The sequence below is a fragment of the Amblyomma americanum genome, chromosome 3 (assembly GCF_052857255.1).
Source record: "Amblyomma americanum isolate KBUSLIRL-KWMA chromosome 3, ASM5285725v1, whole genome shotgun sequence".
Lineage (NCBI taxonomy): Eukaryota > Metazoa > Arthropoda > Arachnida > Ixodida > Ixodidae > Amblyomma > Amblyomma americanum.
Genome location: NC_135499.1, coordinates 61,179,073 through 61,199,034, shown reverse-complemented (window position 1 = coordinate 61,199,034; position 19,962 = coordinate 61,179,073). Strand labels below are relative to the sequence as shown.

Genomic DNA, 19,962 nt, shown 5'->3' with positions numbered 1-19,962 from the left:
TTTGCCTGTGCTCCGGTGTTCTACTATGTTTGTTTTGGTTTTGTAAATGTGTGTCCTCATATATGCATGTTACCTCTCTTTTAAGGTGGTGTCTATGTTGTTGTTAAATTTCCCCAAGAAGATAATGATGTGGCAGTTGTTCATAAGAACTGGTTGTCTGGAGACAGCTGCATGTCGCCACCAAAAAGAAAAGAGATCCGAAGTCTTATTAAAGGGGCAGCAACACCTGCACTCGACTGGAAAAAAGTGCCTTGCATCGTAGTGCAGGCATTTGGTAATAGGAACAATGTTTCTCTATTACTTATTGCTCTTGCATATTAATCTCTAGTTGTCCACTGTGGCCATGTAAAGTCTAAAAGGCTGTAGTATTATTCGAGAGAACAGCTCCACATTTGGGAGGGATTGTTTATGGCAGTGGCTGTTAGAAACAAACTGAAGTGAAGAGCACACCAAGAAAAATAGTACTTAACTTTGTCTAAGAATAAATATTTAGGAATAATTCAATGACATGCATTAAATGAGAATGAAGGTAGATGACTTAAAAGCAGTAACAGTAAAAATTAAACCTGCCGCAGTGGTTGGATGGAGGCGAAATGCAAAAGGCACCCCTGTGCTGTGTGATGTCAGTGCAAGTTAAAGATATCTAGGTGGTCAAAATTATTCTGGAGCCCTCCACTATGGAGACTCTTCCTTCTCTCACTCCCTCCTTTATCCTTTCCCTTAGAGCTCAGTTCAGGTGTTCACAGAGATGTGAGACAGATACTGCGCCACTTCCTTCTCTCAAAAATCAATTTTCTATCTCAAAATAAGAAACAGCCATATTTATTAGTTTGTGGTCATTCATGAGCAGTCTGAGGACTGCTCTTGCTAGGTCATTTTATAACTACAGCTACCTGAGAGAAGAAAATGTTGTATAGTGTCATGAGCAGTCTTCACCTAGCCTGAGTCTGATAATCTTTCGGTTACTTCATTGGTTCAATTGTTGTACATGCCACTCAATGGCTTGGAGCTTAAAGCAGCATTTCAGTTTATTTATTGCACTCTCACATCTCTTGTGTTTAGCAGAATATATAACAAATAAATGACATTGCATGTATGTTTGTTTCTTGCAAACTGAACTAAGATTTCATTTCTTAAAATGAGTTACCATCCCAAAAGTTTTCGTACGTACATGGACAAGTACGGAGAGTCAAGGCCCATTTTCTAACTTTCTTTGATGGACCTTATGACATTACTGTTTTCAGATACATATGGAGAAGCACAGAAAGGACTACGGAAGGCAGAGGACACATCAGATCTTCTGTCTGATTATGATTTAGGAAGGGGAAAAAGAAGAAGACTAATCAGGCAACTGAGTAGCTCTGGGGATGAAAATGTGTCCCCCCCACCACCACAGCCACCACAGTCAATGCTTCAAAGTAATGTACATCTTAGCTTCTTTATAGGTGTTACTCTCAAATGCAAAGAGCCATTTTATACAAACTGCTTTGAAATAATTGATTGCAAATTTAAATGACCTTTGGTACTCTAGTGTTGATCAGTTGCACTGTGTTCGATACAAGCTGCACTGTGTGAGTCGTAGGAAAGTTGCATTCACTGTTATAGTGAGGGCCAGGATCCAGATTCTGGTGTTGTTTCACCTGCCCAACAATTTAGCAGCTAGTGCTCAATGTTGGTAGCATTGGGCCAAATCCAGCCTACCACTGATGACAAGGAACTCCCCTTTTCAGTTCTAAGTCGCATCTTGCAGATTGTTTATATTTGGCATTGTCACACTGCAACTAAGTTAATGTTTTTTTTTATTTCTGTTAGAAGCGATACAACGCAAGGAATCAAGCAGCAGGAAGTCAAAAGAAGCGACCGTTTTGTCCTATCCTTCACGCTTTGCTACCCATGATGGTATAATTTTCAAGTAACCTAATTGTCCAAAGTATGCTGTGGTATTAAATGTTCTGCTTCAAAAGCTGCAATGCCTTAAAATAGAGGTCAAATGTTTTGGTTTGCAAAAGGGATGCTAGAACTTGCTGCATGCTCATCATATAAGATCACTGCAAACAAAGACTTTATGTGCCATATTAAGCTATAAAACATGGGCTATCAAGTATGCATCTTACTTAGTTTTTGTGAACGGTGCACATTATTTGTTACTACCATATGAAGGACTTACGTTGTTATCAATTGTAACGTTGTTTAGTCTTAAAAGAAGCAAATGAAAAAGAAATAGTTCTTTAAGGCACCAAGCCTCTGGTGTGGTGTTTCTTTGTGCTCATTCTTGTGTCAGTTTCCTTAACTTGGGGGCTTGTAGTGATGTTGATTCTGTCTCATTACAAGTGGTTTCTATTAATGAATGAGCTGCTTTGGCCTAGATTCGACATGAAAACCCTTGGCATGTTCTCTTGTAGCAGGCAGGAATGAAATGCCAGATGCCTGGAATCAGCCTTCAGGGAGGAGGGTACTTCATTCTCAGAATTTAGGTTAGTGAAGGAAGTGAAATCTAAATAGACTTTTTTGTTATATCAGGAGTGCAGTAAATGCATTTTTTATTTGCAGGTGACAGTGATGACTTTTTCAGTAATGAGCCTCCACCTGAAAGTGCTGGGGGAGATATGCTTAACTGTCGTAAGTGACTTCTGCACAGGAAAGTACCTCATACACAGGGCAGGAAAGTGATATTTTGTGTCTTTGACAGGGTATACTCGGAGCACTCAGTCGTACGGACAGTTTACACCTAATGGGGGAGAGCAATGTACGTCTGGTGCCACAGGTACATTCTGAAACTTATGGGGGTGCACTGTTTGGCTGTCTCTAAACAGGGCAAAGATCCCAGAACCTTCAGCCTGAAAATGCCTGGCCTGCACGCATGGCTCACTCACAGCCAGAAACTCTCCGCTCCTGGCCAGGTAAGGAATCGAGAGCTATTATCCTAGTTTTCTTCCTCATATATTTTTGTTCTGCAGCACACAGGCAGAGGAATGATAGCCGATTTCCAACTTTTGGCAGTGAGTCGCCACCCTTAACTCATGGAAGGACTGAAGGTGTGCATTCCTTGCCAAGTGAGGATTGGGAACCGTTATTCTGGTTTTATTACTCGTTTCGTTCTCACTTTCAGCACATACTTCTTGGTCTGACGGGGGATCAACACCTCGAAGTACAGCATCCGCAGCTGTGAGGGCTCTCAAACCTGCCCGTAAGCAGTTATTAAAGGTGATCCCATTTAGTACTTGAATCATTATGTGTTCATTTTTAGTTTCTATAATTGGTTACAAAAACTTATTTCGACTGCCAGATTTAATATTACCTAAAAGAATAGCCTTTGTGCAGTGCGGTACTTATAAATATCTTTTTCTTTTTATAGAGTTTGAACAAATCATGAAGCTACTACACACAATAGACATGGGGGTGGAGCAGCAAGGAAGACAGCTGGACGTAATATCGTGACGTCTGAGCAGCGGCTTTACATATGCTGTGAGGTCAGAGGTTGTCACACGGCCATTTAATGGAGTCAGTGCCTTTGAAGAATTCTATTCCCAGTTAGGGATGAATGAAGCCTTGAAGACACGACTTGTAAGGCACTGTTTTCATCTTTGTTGATGTTTAAACTTGTATGCAGCTTAAAAGAATGTACTTTTTCTAGTTGCAGCAACTGTGTGGCCTTGGAGGAGTGGCTGCACCACCGGCCACCAGAAATATGCTGGAGGCCCTCATGACGCCAAAAGTCGCTGTAAACTATAGCTGGCTGGGCCAAAAAGGCAAAAAAAAAGTTTTGCAGCCTTAATGCTGCAGACGTGATCCTGAGTAAGCTACTGTTATTGGTTCAGTTGTTCTGTGTACTGCACCCTTTTTACATGGGCATTTTCAGTGGTAGTTAGCTAACCATAGGTTGAACTTGATAGCAGTGGCTGTTACAATGCTGCTTTTGGGTTTAGTAGGTAAATCACACATTAAGTACATTCATATCGCCCTCATGTTTGATAGGTGGTTCCTACGCTCATGGATGCTTATGGCAGAGATACAAGGTATTTCAGGGAATTTTTAAAAATGGGGTTTTAGACAGAAAAAGAAGCTTTTTGGTGCATAGTAATGTCATTGTTGACTCCCATCTTTTATTGAACTTGCCGCTTAAGGTAGGAGGAGTCAACAAACGCGTGTAGTGCATTTCAGGCAGTCGTGTGGTGGCTTTGTTTCTGCTTTTATTTTGTTTTTAGGTTTCCATGAATAAATAGGTCTACTCAGAGGCTGCGTAGCTGCAAATTAGGCCCACAGAAATAAAAATACAAACTCTGCTTTCACCGATCACTATGTATCACATCCCTGATCGTAGAGCGACAAGCCGCCACGGGACTGGCTGAAAGGTTGGGTGACTCCTGCCGTCAGCAGTGAGTTAAAAAAAAAGGCGGGAGCTGGGACATTTAATCCGATTTAAATTAGGGAAATCGGCTGCACAGGACAATACTTTGAATTTTCTAAGAATGCTCGGAACGACGTCTGCCAACACTGGTATTAATATGCCGTAAAAAGCTTCTCTTTACCTCCAAAATCCTATTTTTAAACATTACTACCTGGCTGCTTTGAAACACCTAATATATATGGTGCACATGTTATTTGACTGTTGTGTGGATTTGCAATCGCATATAACTAATATGTTTGTTTTTTCAGGGGCTGTGAAACAGAATTTTTCTGAGTCCACACAATGTGACGTCATTAATGTTGTAAAGGTGTGGCTTCGCCACTCAGCAGAAAACCTGAAGAAAGAAGAGGCAAAAGCTGTAAAAGTCCTGCACATAGGTAGGTGACTTTCTAAGCGCAACTGACATAAGCTTTGAATGGGGGTTATTCTTTTCTTAATGTCCAACAATGTCAGTGCACGTTAATGAACCCCAGGTGGTCGAAATTTCTGTAGCCCTTCACTACGGCATCTCTCATAGCCTAGGCTGAGTCGCTTTGGGACGCTAAACCCCATAAAAAAAAGTTCTCGCATTGTAGGGTCATGCAGCAGAACTATTTTTGCTATGGATGAACTTTGCTTCAGTGCATGAGGTCATTTTATTCTCATATGAGCCCATGAATATCTGTTGCAGTGATTAACTTTTATGGCAGTTGCTCATGCAGAAGAGTGTGTTGCACTGCAAGTTGTAAGTTCCGATACTGAAAGTTATATTTGCATCTCGTTGTTGCATTAGGAGTATAAAGAACTGTGTGCTTGAACTGAATTGCACATACTCAACTGCTGATTTTCCATCTCTATTTCTGTAGGCACCCCAGAAGACAGCCGCAGCTCAGAAGAGCAGTAAAGGAGCCCGTGCAGCGCACCGGGATAACCGGGATAGCAGCAAGCAGCTGAGGAATTTAATGAATAAATTATTTGCACAAATTTTTCGCGTTTTTTTATGCAGCTTGACCAGTTATAACCTCCTCAGAATGTACTCAAAACATCAGAAATTCTCCTTTTGAGGCTATTCTGAGGATGTCCTGAGGCCGGACATGAGGACCTTTTTAGTACATTTTGAGGACCATTTAAGGATGTCCTGAGGATAAAGAATGTCCTCAAAAAAACATCCTCAGTATGTCTTCAGGATATTTCAGTGTTGTCTGGGAAGCTCCATCATTGCCCATTTTGAGTTTTCAAACTTGGCGCCACGCTTCTTTTTCAAGTTTGGGGGCACACCATAGTCTGTCCAGACCTCCGGTTTTTCAAATTTGGCACCACGATGTAGCTCCACCTACATCTGGTGTTTTAAAATTTGGCGCCACTTTTGCTTTGACTCTGCCCGCTCTGTGGACATTTTTGGTTCTAATTAATTAACAATTACACCTCATGCACCTCATGATTCCCGCTGCGAGATTTTTGGTCCTCTATTTAATGCAACCATTCCTCTTCTTACAACTCAATTCGTTTGAACGTTATTGCGATGACAATTTCGGGATGACACGAAACCACAAACATAGGCATACAAAGCACACGAATTAAGCATTCAGCAGCGACGTGGCACATGAGTTGCGCTACGAGAGCGCCAAGAATGTGCCGCGGCGAAGCGTCGAAGTCTGAACGCTACACGTACGACGGATCGCACGAGGCACCGTTTCTTCCGCGTCGCGCCAGCGTCTCGTCTACCGGCGTTTTCCGTCGGCGGCCGCGGGAGATGGCGACCAAACACGTGAGGGCTTGCGGACGTCTCCGGACAACCAAACACGTGAGGGCTTGCGGACGTCTCCGGACGAGAATGTCCGGAGATCATGGCTAAATTTAAGCCTCTCAATTATCTTTTCTCTGTATCTATTGCGGGGGCAAGGGGGACAATAGCACGATGACCGCAGAGGCGGTGGTGCCGTTACAGCTATGTGGATTGATCTGTAAGTCGCTGCCAACGAGCGGCTAGGCATTAGTTTTCACTAATCTTTACCTGCGAAGTATTTCCGGTGCCGACGCTGACGCCTGGCGTAGCCAGATATCTGGAACAACCGGCGTCAGCGTGCTCTAATCGCCGAAATTACGCATCCGGCGATAATAATAATAATTGCAATACCTTGCTTCTGGGAAAAGAAAATGGCGCCGTATCTGTCTCATATATCGTTGGATACCTGAACCGCGCCGTAAGAGAACGGATAAAGGAGGAAGTGAAAGAAGAAAGGAAGAGGTGCCGTAGTGAAGGCACCGGAATCATTTTGACCACCTGTGGATCTTTAACGTGGACTGACATCGCACAGCACACGGGCGCTTTAGCGTTTTGCCTCCATTAAAACGCAGCTGCCGCAATGGGGCTCGATCGCGGGAACTCCGGATCAGCAGCCGAGCGCGCTAACTACATAGCTACCGCGCCGGGTCCTCTGGCGACGCCAGTAGCCGAAACACTTACGCGACGCCGAAGAAACGCTGCCTTGCGGTTCGGACTTGAAACGCTTGGCGGGTTGAACAAAAGCCAAACGATATTGGAAAGCTGCACTGTCCGACACTAACCTGTCGGAACAGCAATGCATGATTCGAGGAGCAGTCACTATAGCGCATGCTTAATTATGGCATATATGCATGCTTATGCGTGTGGGCTCTATCAATGCAAGCGGACACCTTACCAGCGCCTCAATACAGCTTGTGTATGTCTGGTCCTCTCTCGATGAGGGCGCTCCATGTAAATGCGCCGCACGACAATATGCTCAAGTCCGTTCCATTACATTTTCACACTAAAAAGCTCTCGTAACTCCGCCCAAGCGACAAAGCTACCGTCGCCTAATCACGTTAGATCGCGCCATTAAAATCATATCCAGAAAGTTCAAAAGCAATGTTGACAAGCTAGCACTCATATGCACGACTATCGCTGTAATCATCACTGTTTACGTTCACCTGCGCCCGCTGTGAACACAAATGAGTGTTTGCACAAGAGTTTACTGCCTCGGCGTGGTTTTCCTGATCACAGCATTTCGCACCGCACTGACCGTAAAGAAATGCAGTCCAACACAGAGCTCACAAAGTTTGAACGCGGAGCCCTATATTCATCCCGCAAATCAAACAGGCTGGTAACCGTCGGAATTTATACGGAAATAAAGTAGTAAGAGCCAAGCGAGGATAGCTGGAGAGATAGTGATGGGGCCCTGTGACATGCAAACGAGGTGAGATCCTTCAGCGCTCTATGCCCGGCTTAAACCAAGGTACTTTGAGGCGAAACTCTGGAGGCCCGTGTACTCTACGATGTCACTGCTCGTTAAAGAAGATCAGGTGGTCAAAATTTCTGCGGCCCTTCACTACGGCATTCCTCATAGATTGAGTCATTTGGAACGTTAAACCCAATAAATCAAACCAAACCATATCAAAGAACAAAATTGCCAGTAGCGCCGACGAGTTCGCTTGTGTCAGTAATGGTAAGGTCAAGCGAGCGTCATGGTCGTTCGGACGGAGCCGCTCTCTGCCCTTCACACTCCTATATGCTTTTCCTCCCCTGTGCTTGCATTCGCTCGTGCCCGCTCCTTTTCTACTTTTACGCGCCGCACAGAGGGATACAGGTAGAGGACGGCTGCTGAATAATTTTGACCACATGGCGTCTTTAACATGCACTGACATCGCACGTGAGCCCTTCACTGCGTCACCTCTTTCTTCCCTTCTTCTTTCACTCCCTTCTTTATCCCTTCCTTTAGGACGCGGTTCAGGTGTACACCAGGATGTGAGGCAGATACTGCGCCATTTCCTTTCCCAAAAATCCAATTTTCAATATTTAGACCGCGGAGGTTCAAACGCTTGCAACTGATGCTATCCGGAATTAATGCGCGTCGCAGGTGTGGAGAGCCAATAACAGACGCGAGGTACTGGCGCAGCGAACAGTGCAGCGGCACTTAGAGACGCGCAACCTAATTCAAGGACGGAGTGCCTCGACATTTGCGATGAAAGCACTGCCGCGGTCAAGGCGCAGGGGCCCCGTGCAGGAACTTCAGTTAGGGACGCGGCGCACAATCAACACGCACAGATTGGAGTCTCTGCGACAGCGAAGGGGGCTCGTTGACAGAACGCCCTTTACCGCGATCTTGGCTTAAAGCGTTGAAAGCGAGCAAATAACAGCTCGGCGCCGATAAGAAACAAGCGACGCCAGGACCTCGGAGTTGGTTTACAGGTATTTAACATCCCAAAGAGAGACAGAATGTGAGAGACGCCGTTGGGAAGGGGTCCGGAAATTTCGACCCCCTGCGCTTCTTTAACTTGCACTGACATCGCACTCTATGGGCCTCTACGATTTCATGTGGCATTTCGATGGAAGCGAAATTCGATAGGCCCGTTCGCGCTTGCCACATAAAGCATAGACGCGATGTGCGTCAATAATCCAAAGTTCTACCACGCAAAGGTGATGCAATAAAACTTATTCAGCTATCTACAAACATGGGCAAAAACAGTGTACAAAAGCAGCTAGCTCTCACATTTTTCGATACAGGGTTGAGCGCTGGTCGTATTTTGCACCAAAAAATAATTTCCCTCCGCGCAATCTATCGAGGAAGTCTGCAAAATCTGCCATACAGAAACGCTGTTTTTTCGCTATCCGCAGAACGCTTAGGTATCGCATTTTGGTGCAGCTGATCCGCAACAACCCGCAATAAACTTTTATTACGACCCAGGCGGAGCTGTTCACCTACGTTTCAAGAAAAAATGAGGTTCCTGGTGCAGCTAGCGCGCAATTATATGCACCGCGCCCTCCAAAATAGCTATACAATCATGCCTCCCTATAGGTGTAAGCACTACTATTGAACAACTGGCGCATAGAAAGAACTAGCAGAACAGGTGCAGACTTACCATTTGTTGCCATTGGAGTGCAGTGCTGATCGAGGTGCCAGAAGCGCTTCTTGAAGTGCACTAAGTCACTATTCACTAATAGCACCGGCTCCTTCGTCACCCCAGTCGTGAAGCCTTGCAGCGCATGCGGTGACTGTCGGATTTCCAGGCGAATGCTCGTCGAACGACTCAACACCGAAACGCGTCGCCCGCGAGACAGAGTTGAAGAGGACGCTGAGGACGCGTGCACTCACGGGCACTGGGAGAAAGGCATGGACGCTACCAAGACAATTCTCTGAGGGGGTTGACTTGGAGAGACTCGGACGCTTCCAAGACGATTTTTTGAGAGAGGTGGCTTGGAGAGCTGTGGACGATACCAAGATGAATTTCTGAGGGGGGAGGGGGGAATTTCGGGTTTCTAGGCGAACGCTCGTCGAACTGCTTAACACCGAAACGCGTCGCCCGCGAAAAAGAGTTGAAGAGGACGCTGAGGACGCATCAACACATAGGCAATGGGGGAGAAGCTTGGACGCTACCAAGTCAATTCTCTGAGGGGGAGACTTGGAGAGGCTCGGACGCTACCAAGACGATTTTCTGAGGGAGGTGGCTTGGAGAGGCGTGGACGCAGGTTACGCAACTGGTAATTGGGAAAATTGTCAAAAACTTGCCACAAAGGTGTTAATAAGCCTCGCTTGCTTTGGGTCGGTCGTGGCCGGCGGCCATTTTGCTTTTTTGCTTCATGGGTTACGTCACAGATTACGTCACAGATGTGGCAGAAGTGGTGACGTTGCGCACCTAATTATACAGCCGCAACTTTAGAGTTTTTTGTCACATTTTCGAGGCCGTCAATATTACCGTTGCGTTTGTGACAGAAAATGGCAGCGGTGTACGCGGCCATACGACTGAAACAGCTGGGCTGGCGCGAGCAGCGGCGAAGGAGGGTGCACGAAGACGCGTTTGCTTGCCGGACGAGCTGTTTCGACGCCTTTTTCGACTGGAGAAACAGTGTGGAGCGGCTGTGCGAAGAACCCGCCGATCAACTGGGAGGTTTGCGTACGAGCGCGCTGTCTGCGTGGCGGCAGGTGTTGTGTGCACTGCGGTTATTTGCCATGGGCGGCTTTCAGGCTGCCGTTGGTAGCGAGGCGCACGTCGGCATCGCGCAAACGATGGTAAGCAAGTGCGTGTGGAAGGTGTTGGAGGCAATATGCAAAGTTAGCGCGCAGAAGGGGTGGGTTCCCGCGGTCACCTCTGCGCCACAGATATATAAATAATATACGCTTATGCTTGCAAAGCACTTTAGTTTTCCCAGCAAATCGCACTTCGTGGTCGGCTTCTGTTTCACAAGTTAAAAGAAACAGACAACCACACATCTCATACTGCAACACCTCACCTTTTGGCATTTTTGTCATCCATCGAAAGAGGCGAAAAACACAGACTTCAACAAGTTGTCTTCGTCGATTCCGTACCAAGCGCTTCTTGCAAGTTCGCTCGGTAGACACGTAGCCTTCACTGCATTCGTTCAAATTTTTCTGCGCAGTTAGGTCAACCGCACAGTAGCTTGAGTTCAGACACCGTGTAACAAACAATAAACAAGGCGTAGAATCGCTGCTTTCATGCACAAGCTTGAAGTTTTACCGCTGCCAGCGCATCCCCGAGGCACAAAGTTACCCACCAGAGAATTTATTAGCACAACTTCGAACACTTTTTGTTGTTTAATATTTTCGGACATTAAACACAATTTTTTGGCAAAATAAAATATTATGTAGAGGTGAAGCTCTCCACTCTCTAAATCCAGTCCAAGTGCATACAATAGTTTTACCACCACCACCACCACAAATATACTGGCGGCTGTGAGAATCCGGTGGCGCCTGTGACTTTTACCATGGAAACCACACGTGCATCTGCGCTCATTAAAACCTACAATTACGCTCGCGCGTTTCTCTCGGGCCGCACTGCCTCCCTGCATATAGATCAGATTACCACATCCCCTTAAACACTCGGAACCCCTCCAGGGGCGGTCCTTTCTCCCCTTTTCTTTAACGTTGCTCTCATCCCCCTAGTTCACAAACTGGCTCTAATCCCACACCTAAAGCATACGCTGTACGCTGATGGCATTAGCAGATGGACCACTCATGGCTCTGACGGGGAAATCGAGGAAACTCTTCAGTTAGCAGCAGACACCATCTCCACTCACGCGTCATCCATCGGGCTCGAATGTTCCCCATCTAAGTCCGCGCTCTTCCTAATTAGGTCAAAATCTAGCGCTAGCTCGCTCATCCAAATAAATCTAAAAGGATCCCCTATCCCCATCACACCCACCCTCCGCATCCTTGGCCTCCACTTGCAGGATTCTGGACGAAATGAACATACATACCCTTAAAAGGCTCAAGGCCTCCACGCAATCCGTGTTGCACCTTCTACGCCGAGTGTCCTCCCTTAACAAGGGTTTAGACGAAGCGGACAACATGAAAGTAGTGCACGCATTTACGCTTAGCCGCATTCTATACGCAACCCCATATCTCAAATTGAACCGCACGGAAACCGAACGCGTGAACGCAATGATCCGCCTTGCGACTAAGGAAGCCCTAAACCTACCTCGTAGCACTAGCACAGCCAAACTTCTTGCACTAGGCATGCATAACACCATTCAGGAACTAGTTGACGCGCACCTTCAGACACAGTGCCTTAGACTTGCCACGAGCGCCACTGGCCGCCATATACTCTCCTCCCTTCGCATCAACATACCCGTTAACCAGTCAACCCTTATACCCATCCCTCGACCCATCCATACACCTCTCGTTGCGAAACCCCTTCCTCGAAACGTCCATCCCCAATATCACATCCCTCGCCGCGTAGCTCGCGCTAATGCCCTCCATAAGTACTATGGGCAAGCCCACGATGCCGTTTGGGTAGATGCCACATGTACAGCGCATGAAGCGGTAGCAGTTGCCCACAATCCAACCCTACCTCACCCCCTAACTCACCGTCTTCCCTCGGGCTCTACGCCTTAGGAGGCAGAGGAGACCGCCATCGCCCTAGCCCTTGCACATTCGGACGCCCAATACATCTTCAGCGACTCCAAAACGGCTCTGTCCAACTTTGCCAGAGGCAGGATTCACGCCCCTGCCTGGCAATTGTTGAACACCCCTACCCAAAATTTACCGCGCAGGGTAGAGCTTCAGTGGGTGCCGGCTCACTCTGGGAACCCTGGAAACGAGGCTGCCGATAAATTGGCCCGAGGTCTGATTTGCCGGGCTCAGGACAGTCTAGATCCAGGATTCTCGAGGGAGCAGGCGCACACCTTTGCGGAGCTCACGCAAATACCCCGTTTGGACCGTCGGACTTACCCTCCTCCCCGACCCCTCTCTTACGCACTCCCAACAGATCCTCTTCAGACGCCTCGAGACCCGCTCTCTGTCATCCCATCAGCTTTTATCCCACTATTGCGGCACATCCCCTGCATGCTCCCTATGTGGTGACCCCCACGCCACACTCTCCCATATCCTTTTCGGCTGCCCTGCTGAACCTCCCCCGCGGGGACAGCACGCCATCTCGAGCTGGGAGGACTGGGAGGTCCTGCTTATGTCTGCAGACCCAACATCGCAGCTTGCTGCGGTGACTCGGGCTGCCGACGTGATGTCCCGGCATGACCTACTTGATGCAGTGAGGGACCGCGCAGTGGCCCAGGGACCCAGCTGGGTCTAAAACTCACTTGCTGAATAAAGTTTTTCTGTCTGACTGTTATACTGAGATACAGCTTTCTATGGATATGCTGTGGAAGCTAGGAGCGCGAGACGCCACCTTTCACACGCGCGCTATTTGCACGCGATCGCGAGCCACGGACGCCGGCCTGTTACCAGGCGGCACGCGGTCCCAACTTCCATCGCACAGCAACAGATAGCTGTCCCCAGTATTAGTACCTGTCCCCCCTCAGAGAATAGTCTTGGTAGCGTCCAGTCCTCTCGAAGGCCACCCCCATCAGAGAATTGTCTTGGTAGCGTCCAAGCCTCTCGAAAGCCAATTCACACGTGCGGACCCGTCTTTTCCAACTGTTTCCCGCGAGCGACGCTCTTCTGTTTTAGGCAGTTGGACGAGCGTTCGCCTGGAAATCCGATATTCACCGCGCGCGCTGAAAAGCTTGGCAACTGGGATGACAGAGCCGGTGCTATCAGTAAACAGTGACGCCGAGCAGTCAGCGTGAGGGCCATTAGTGGCCTATAAGTATTATTTTGTGGAGGACGAGGACGTGTAAATGTGTCGTAAAATTTCGCTTCGTCTGTGGATTTCCTGCCATTTTTGCTGTTTGATATGAACACTGACCAAACCTCAGAGCGCCAGCCAACGGACTTAACACAAGAAACAAGGCGCGCATACTCAGTGCACTTGAAGAGGCATCTCTTGAACCTCGAGGAGCATTTCCCTCCAGCGGCAGCAAATGGTAAGTGTGCACCTATTCCACTAGTCTTGTATGCGTTAGTTGTTCAATAGTACTGCTCACGGCTACAAGAAGGCGTGATTGTATAACTGCTTTGCAGAACGCCATGCATATCATTGGGCGCTGGCTGCACCAGGAACCTCATTTTTACTTGGAACGTAGGTTTACAGCTCCGAATGAGTCGCCCTGCAAACAAGAACTTATTGCGGGTTGTTGCAGATCAGCCGCACAGAAATGCGTTTTGCGGATAGCGAAAAAACCGCGTCTCTGTAGGCGGGCTTACACTTCCTTGCTAGATTGCGCGGAGGGAAATTAAATTTTGGTTTAAAATAGGACCAGTGCTCAACCCTGAGGACACAATTGTGAGCGCTAGCTGTTTTTGTACACCCTTTTTGCCCGCGTATTTTGAAATGCTGAATGGATTTGCTGCTTCATCTCTGCGGGATTTAACCTTGGGCTATTCACGCACATCTCATCTATGGTTTATGCGTCAAGCACGAACGGGCCTATAGAAGTTCGCCTCATCGAAATGCGACATGAAATTGTAGAGGCCCGAAGTGCGCGACGTCAGTGCATGTTGAAAACCCGAGGTGATATTTGCAGAGCCATCGACTACGGCGTCCCTTATAGCTTAACTCTTTTTCGGATAGCAAAGCCCCATAAACCAAACCAACTTCGAGGTACAGGCGTTCCTGTTTCCTATCGGCGCCGAGCTGTTTGCTCGCTTTGAACGCTGCAAGCCAATAACACGGTAAAGGACGTCCTGTCAGCGAACCCCCTTCGCTGACGCAGACTCCAACCTGTGCGTGTTCATTGTGCGCCGCGTCCCTAGCTGAAGTTCCTGCACGGGGCCCTTGCGCCTTGACCGCGGCAGTGCTTTCATCGCGAATGTCGAGGCACTCCGTCTCTGGATTAGGTTGCGCGTCTCTAAGCGCCGCTGCACTGCTGACTGCGCCGGTACCTCGCGTCTGTATTTGGCTCTTCACACCTGCGACGCGCATTAATTCCGGGTTGAATCTCCGCTGTCTAAAAATTGAAAATTGGATTTTTGGGAAAGGAAATGGCGCAGTATCTGCCTCACATCTTGGTGTTGTGAGGGGAAAAAGGCCCCCAGCAGGTTCGAGCGTCCTCCGAGGTGGGGCCCCGGAGGATCCAGAAAAGTCGTCCCAGACTGTGCACGTCCGTAGATGTAACAAAAATGGTTTACTTAATATAGGAGAGCAGTCACTGATGAGTATGGAGCTGTGCGGCCGAGGGTCGAGGAGTGGCTCCGGTGTGAGGTTCCGCGGCCCGTCGCCGGAAAGGCGCCGGGGCCAGGTACCTCCGCAGGGTTGTTCTTCCTGCGGCCGGAAGCCGGGCGCGGAGCACCAGCACCGGTGGCGCTGACGACGCACCAGAGAGGTGACGGCCGCCCAGGTCTGGGCACCCGGGCACGGCCAGGAAGGCACCCTTTCACGGCAGGGGGTCCCAGCCACGGGACGGCAGGCACGATCCCACAGCAAGGCCGGCAGGATCTCCGGGCAGGCAGCACCTGCCTGTTCCCGGCACGGCGCCCGCACTCCGAGGCAGCGAGCGACAGGCAGGAGACACGAGACAGCAGGCTCCTGGTTGAGCAGAACTGGGCGAGGACGGCTTCCCCAGGCCTGGTCACCCGGGTTCAGGAAGCCGTTCAGCCGTGACCTCGCCTGCTCCGTTGCTCGAGCTCGTCTCCTCGTGCCGTTCGCGCCGCGCCCCGCGTCTCACTTCTTTTTCTTCACCTTGCTTCTCCCGCCTGAGCGAGCGTCAGGCCGCCGCTAGAGCTGAGGGCGCTGGTGGCGCATCACAAATATGCCCCCCCTTTGAGAAGTTTTTTCCCCCCCCCCCCCAAAAAAAAAAACTTGCACCAAGCACTGGTCGGCGGACTGCACCACACCACACTGAACACTTTCCCACGCGCACCACCGTTCACTGGCTGTCATGTTGCACACACACAAAACACACAACAAAAATGTAACTACACAGGCACCACCAAAGCAAGTTCACACAAAAAGATTGGTTACCCGACCAGTCAATAGAACGTCACAGCGATAGAGTTCTCACAGGGTCATGACCGGCTTAAATAATCTGCACCAACGTTATCAGAGCCTTTAATATGTTCAACCCGGAAAGTATATTCCTGTAGCACCAGACTCCATCGTAGCACACGGCTATTTAAATGCTTCGCCTGCGTCAAGTATTGAAGGGGCTGATGGTCTGTCTGGATAGTAAAAGTGCGATCATACAAGAAAATATGAAATTTGCCGACCGCCCAGATTAGTGCTAAGCATTCTCGTTCGATGGCGGAATAGTGTGTTTCGCGCTGAAGCAGCTGCCTGCTGGCATACGCCACAGGATGAAGCGTACCGTTGTGTTCTTGCAAAAGAACTGCACCTAGACCCTTCCCAGAGGCGTCGGTACGGAGAATGAACTCCTTTGCGAGATCAGGCGCCCGCACAACTGGTCGGGAGGCAAGAGCTTGTTTCAAGGTTTCGAATGCCTTTTCGCGCTCGGGAGTCCAATGTACATGATTACTCTCTGCTTTCCGTGTAAGTTCAACCAAAGGCCGGGCCTTGGCAGCGTAGTGAGGTATTAAGCCCCGGTAGTACCCAGCCAAACCTAGAAAAGACCTAACCTGCTTCTTAGTTTCCGGTTTAGGTGCCTGTTCCAATTTGGTGACAATTGACTCTACTGGGCGAATCACTCCCTCACCCAACAAATGTCCCAAGAAGACCACGCGGCTCATACCAAGCTCGCATTTTTGAGGTTTTACTGTGAGGCCTGCCTGTCTGATACGCCTGAACAATTCTCGGAGAGTATTCAAGTGCTCCTCCCACGTCGAGGTAGCCACCAAGACGTCATCTATGTAATGGACCACATTAGGTAGACCTGCCAGAAGGCTTCTCATAAGGCGGGTAAAAATTGCGGACGCGGTCTTAATTCCAAAGGGCATGAAGGCGAACTGATAGTGGCCTGATTGGGTGGAAAATGCTGTAACTGGCCTGGACGCAGTACTGAGTGGCACTTGCCAATAACCTTTGTTGAGATCTAGTTTTGAAAAAAAACGTCTTGGTGCCGACCTCGGCAAACATAACAGCAGTCCTTGGAATGGGCTCACCATCGTCCACCAATATGCTATTAATCCGACGAAAGTCAATGCACGCACGATACGTTTTGTCAGGTTTCTTAACTTAGACAAGTGGAGAGTTGTAAGGGGAATGGGAGCGTTCTACAACCCCAAGCCTCAACATGTCTGCTACCTCCTTCTCGACAACCTCACGCAAAGCAAATGGTAATGGATACTGCGGGGTGTTGACAGGCGCACTCGTCGTTAATTCCAAGTGGCACTCAATTAAATTAGTATGGCCCGAAACCTATGAAAAAATGTCGCGGTGAGCCTCCAGCAATCTATCTACTGCGGCTAACTGCGTCTCATTCAAAGTTTGAGCTCGCTTGATAGCTCCAATCCCAGGACCAGGATTCGCACTGAAGGTTGGCACTGGAGTTTCTGCCTCCACTTCCTCAACGACCACGAACGATGACGCTTGGAGGGCATTCACTGGCTGGCGTTCTTCATAGCGTTTCAACATGTTTATGTGAAACAACTTTTTGCTGGGGCCCACGTCAAGCCAGTAATCGACTTCGTCTTTTTGCCGGTGACCGCAAAAGGGCCTTTCCAATGCATGATGAGCTTGTTATGAGAAGCGGGTAGAAGGATTAGCGCTCAATCACCAACCTTCAGTTTCCTATTAGAGGCGCGCCTATCATGGTACATCTTCTGTGACCTCTGCGCCCTCATTAAATTTTGGTGTGCGAGCTGCAGCGTGCCTTCTAGACGCTCCCTCTGATCTAGCACATAACCATACGTTGTCCTGACAGTGTCAGACAGGTTTCCGGCTGTCCAGAGCTCTTTTAGAATGGTAACTGGCCCTCGGACTTGGCGACCGTAGATGAGCTCAAATGGGGAAAACCCCAGGCTAGCTTGCGGTGCTTCTCTGTAGGCGAAGAGCAGTGGAGCAAGATAACGGTCCCATGCCTTGGGGTGTTCTTGGCACAACTTCTGTAGCATGCTCTTCAAGGTCCCATTAAACCGCTCCACAAGCCCGTTGCACATAGGATGGTATGGTGTCGAACTTAAATGTTTTATAGCTAGCAAATCGTTCACTTCTCGCATAAGTGCAGATGTGAAACACGAAGCCCGATCACAAAGGACCTCCAGTGGGAACCCAATACGGAAGAACATCTCGAGAAGGCCTTCCGCCACAGTGGCTGAATCGATGGCAGGAAGGGCTACCGCATCGGGATACCTGGTGGCAAAATCCACCAACGTGAGGATGTATCGGTTCCCTCTAGATGAGGTTGGAGTCAAAGGTCCAATGATGTCCACCGCCACCCGCTCAAAAGGTGTGGAAATAATAGGCATACGTCCTAATGGAGCGTTGCCCAGCTTTCCTTTCGGCACAGTCCGCTGACAGGCGTCGCATGACTTCACAAACCTTTTGATGTCGGCTTGTACCCCTGGCCAGTAGAAGTCACCCAGTACTCTCGCCGTAGTTTTCTTTACACCCTGATGACCGGCAAGAGCACTCTCATGCGCCTGCACAAGGACCTGATGGCGCAAGCTCTTCGGAACCACCGCCTGTTCAATCGTTTTGCCAGGGCACACTTGACACGTCCGGAACAATACGCCGTCAACCAGATGGAAGGTGTGGGAGGACTCGGCTTTGCCGGGAAAGGTTGTCCCCAGTTTCTTCCGACACAGGTCTAAGCTAGTGTCCTCTTCTTGTTTCTTGCGGAACGCCAGGCGAGACACGTGGACCGCGCTCTGAGAGAGATCCAAGATAGTCTCCGAAGCTTTCGCCGCCACAGCTGTGCAAGGAGCGTTGGCCTGCGTAGCCGGTGCAGAATTGGTCCCCTGGTCCGCCGAGACTGATGAACAATTATTTGACTTCTCCAAGAAAGGAACACGTGCACCCGGGACATTGCCAACTAACACGTCGTACAAAGGCGTCGGTAAGCACCTTGCAATAGCCTTGCCCGTAAAGTAGGGTGATGCGACGATCACCTCCGCCTCAGGAGCTTCTATGGTGGAACCTTCCCCCAAAAGCAATGTCGCTCTTTTCCCAGTATAAGCTGCCTCGGGCACGAGGGCCTGGCGTACGACGATGCTGTTACTTCCAGTGTCCCGTAGCACTGACACTCTTTGTCCAAACACTTCCCCGTGCACCACCGGCATGCTGGCAATCGGTGGAGAGGGTCTGTGAACAGGATCTGCCGCTTGGACATCTAAACGCTCTCTTCCCGGCTGTGAATCAGGGCAAGAACCTTGGGGTGACATGAAACATGCGGATGTCCCCCGGTCACTTGAACTGCAGCGCCGGCATGATTGTAAGTCGTGTCCAGACTTGCGGCAGAATGTGCAATATGGGGTCTTCGGCTTCGAACGGCAATCGGAAGACCTGTGTCCGACCTTCTCGCAGATGAAACATCGAATTTGTGACTTGGGATTAGGAACCCTGATTGTAGGCTTCACTGAACTCTGCTCACTCCGGTCTTTGAAAGTTGCAAGGTTATTCTGTCTCTGAGCCTCCAGGAAATGGTCGGCGGCCTCAACAATCTTTTCAACCTTTTTACAATCCCTTTCTCGTAGAAACAATACTAAACGATTGTGGCAGTTGCTTATAAACTGCTCAGCAACAATCATATCGCGCACCACCTCAAAGGTGCGGCCTTCTCCCCGCATTTCTACCCAGCGGTCAAAGAAACTGAGAAGCCTCGTGGCGTACTGGGAGGCTGTCTCGTCATCGTGAGGCTTGCTCTGCCGAAATCTCTCCCTATAGCCTTCAGCGGTAAAACGAAATCTTCGTAGCAGGGCAAGTTTCGCTTTCTCATAATCCATGGAGTCCCCTGGAGATAGCCGACCAAAGACTCTAAGAGCTTCCCCGCCGAGACAGAGGCTCAAAGCCGTGGCCCACTTCTCCTTCGGCCACCCTTGCCCTGTGGCGACATGTTCAAAACGCTTCAAATACGCGTCCAAATCATCTCGTGCCTCATTAAATGTTGGTATCAGGCCATGTGGGCTAATGGGAAAAACGGTTGAAGCACTACGCTCCGCACTTTCAGCGTTTGGACTAGGAGGAGGATTTTCTCTTTCTGATAGTTTAACTCGAAGCTGTAAATTCTGCGCTTCTCGCTCTAAGTTCTGTGCATCGAGCTCCAAACGCCGCTTTGTGGCTTCCCGATCCGCAGCTCTCTCCTCTCGTGCCTT

At 49.1% G+C, this 19,962-nt stretch overlaps 1 protein-coding gene across 1 annotated transcript; it reads left to right on the top strand.

Moving 5' to 3' along the window:
• Nucleotides 1–88: 88 nt before the first annotated feature.
• On the top strand, nucleotides 89–5,374 carry LOC144124626 (uncharacterized). Its single transcript, XM_077657424.1, has 12 exons — nucleotides 89–274; nucleotides 1,245–1,418; nucleotides 2,403–2,474; nucleotides 2,551–2,619; nucleotides 2,690–2,746; nucleotides 2,814–2,900; nucleotides 2,958–3,035; nucleotides 3,110–3,204; nucleotides 3,356–3,564; nucleotides 3,635–3,795; nucleotides 4,657–4,785; nucleotides 5,254–5,374. The coding sequence occupies exons 1-9, from the start codon at nucleotides 172–174 to the stop codon at nucleotides 3,371–3,373; spliced, it is 753 nt and encodes a 250-aa protein (XP_077513550.1). The 5' UTR covers nucleotides 89–171; the 3' UTR covers nucleotides 3,374–3,564; nucleotides 3,635–3,795; nucleotides 4,657–4,785; nucleotides 5,254–5,374.
• The last annotated feature ends 14,588 nt before the right edge of the window (nucleotides 5,375–19,962 follow it).

Coding starts and splice junctions, on each gene's coding strand:
- LOC144124626 (XM_077657424.1), top strand. CDS start 172: ATGTCGCCACCAAAAAGAAAAGAGATCCGAAGTCTTATTAAAGGGGCA. Junction 275..1,244: donor CATCGTAGTGCAGGCATTTG/GTAATAGGAACA, acceptor TACTGTTTTCAG/ATACATATGGAGAAGCACAG. Junction 1,419..2,402: donor ACCACAGTCAATGCTTCAAA/GTAATGTACATC, acceptor GTTCTCTTGTAG/CAGGCAGGAATGAAATGCCA.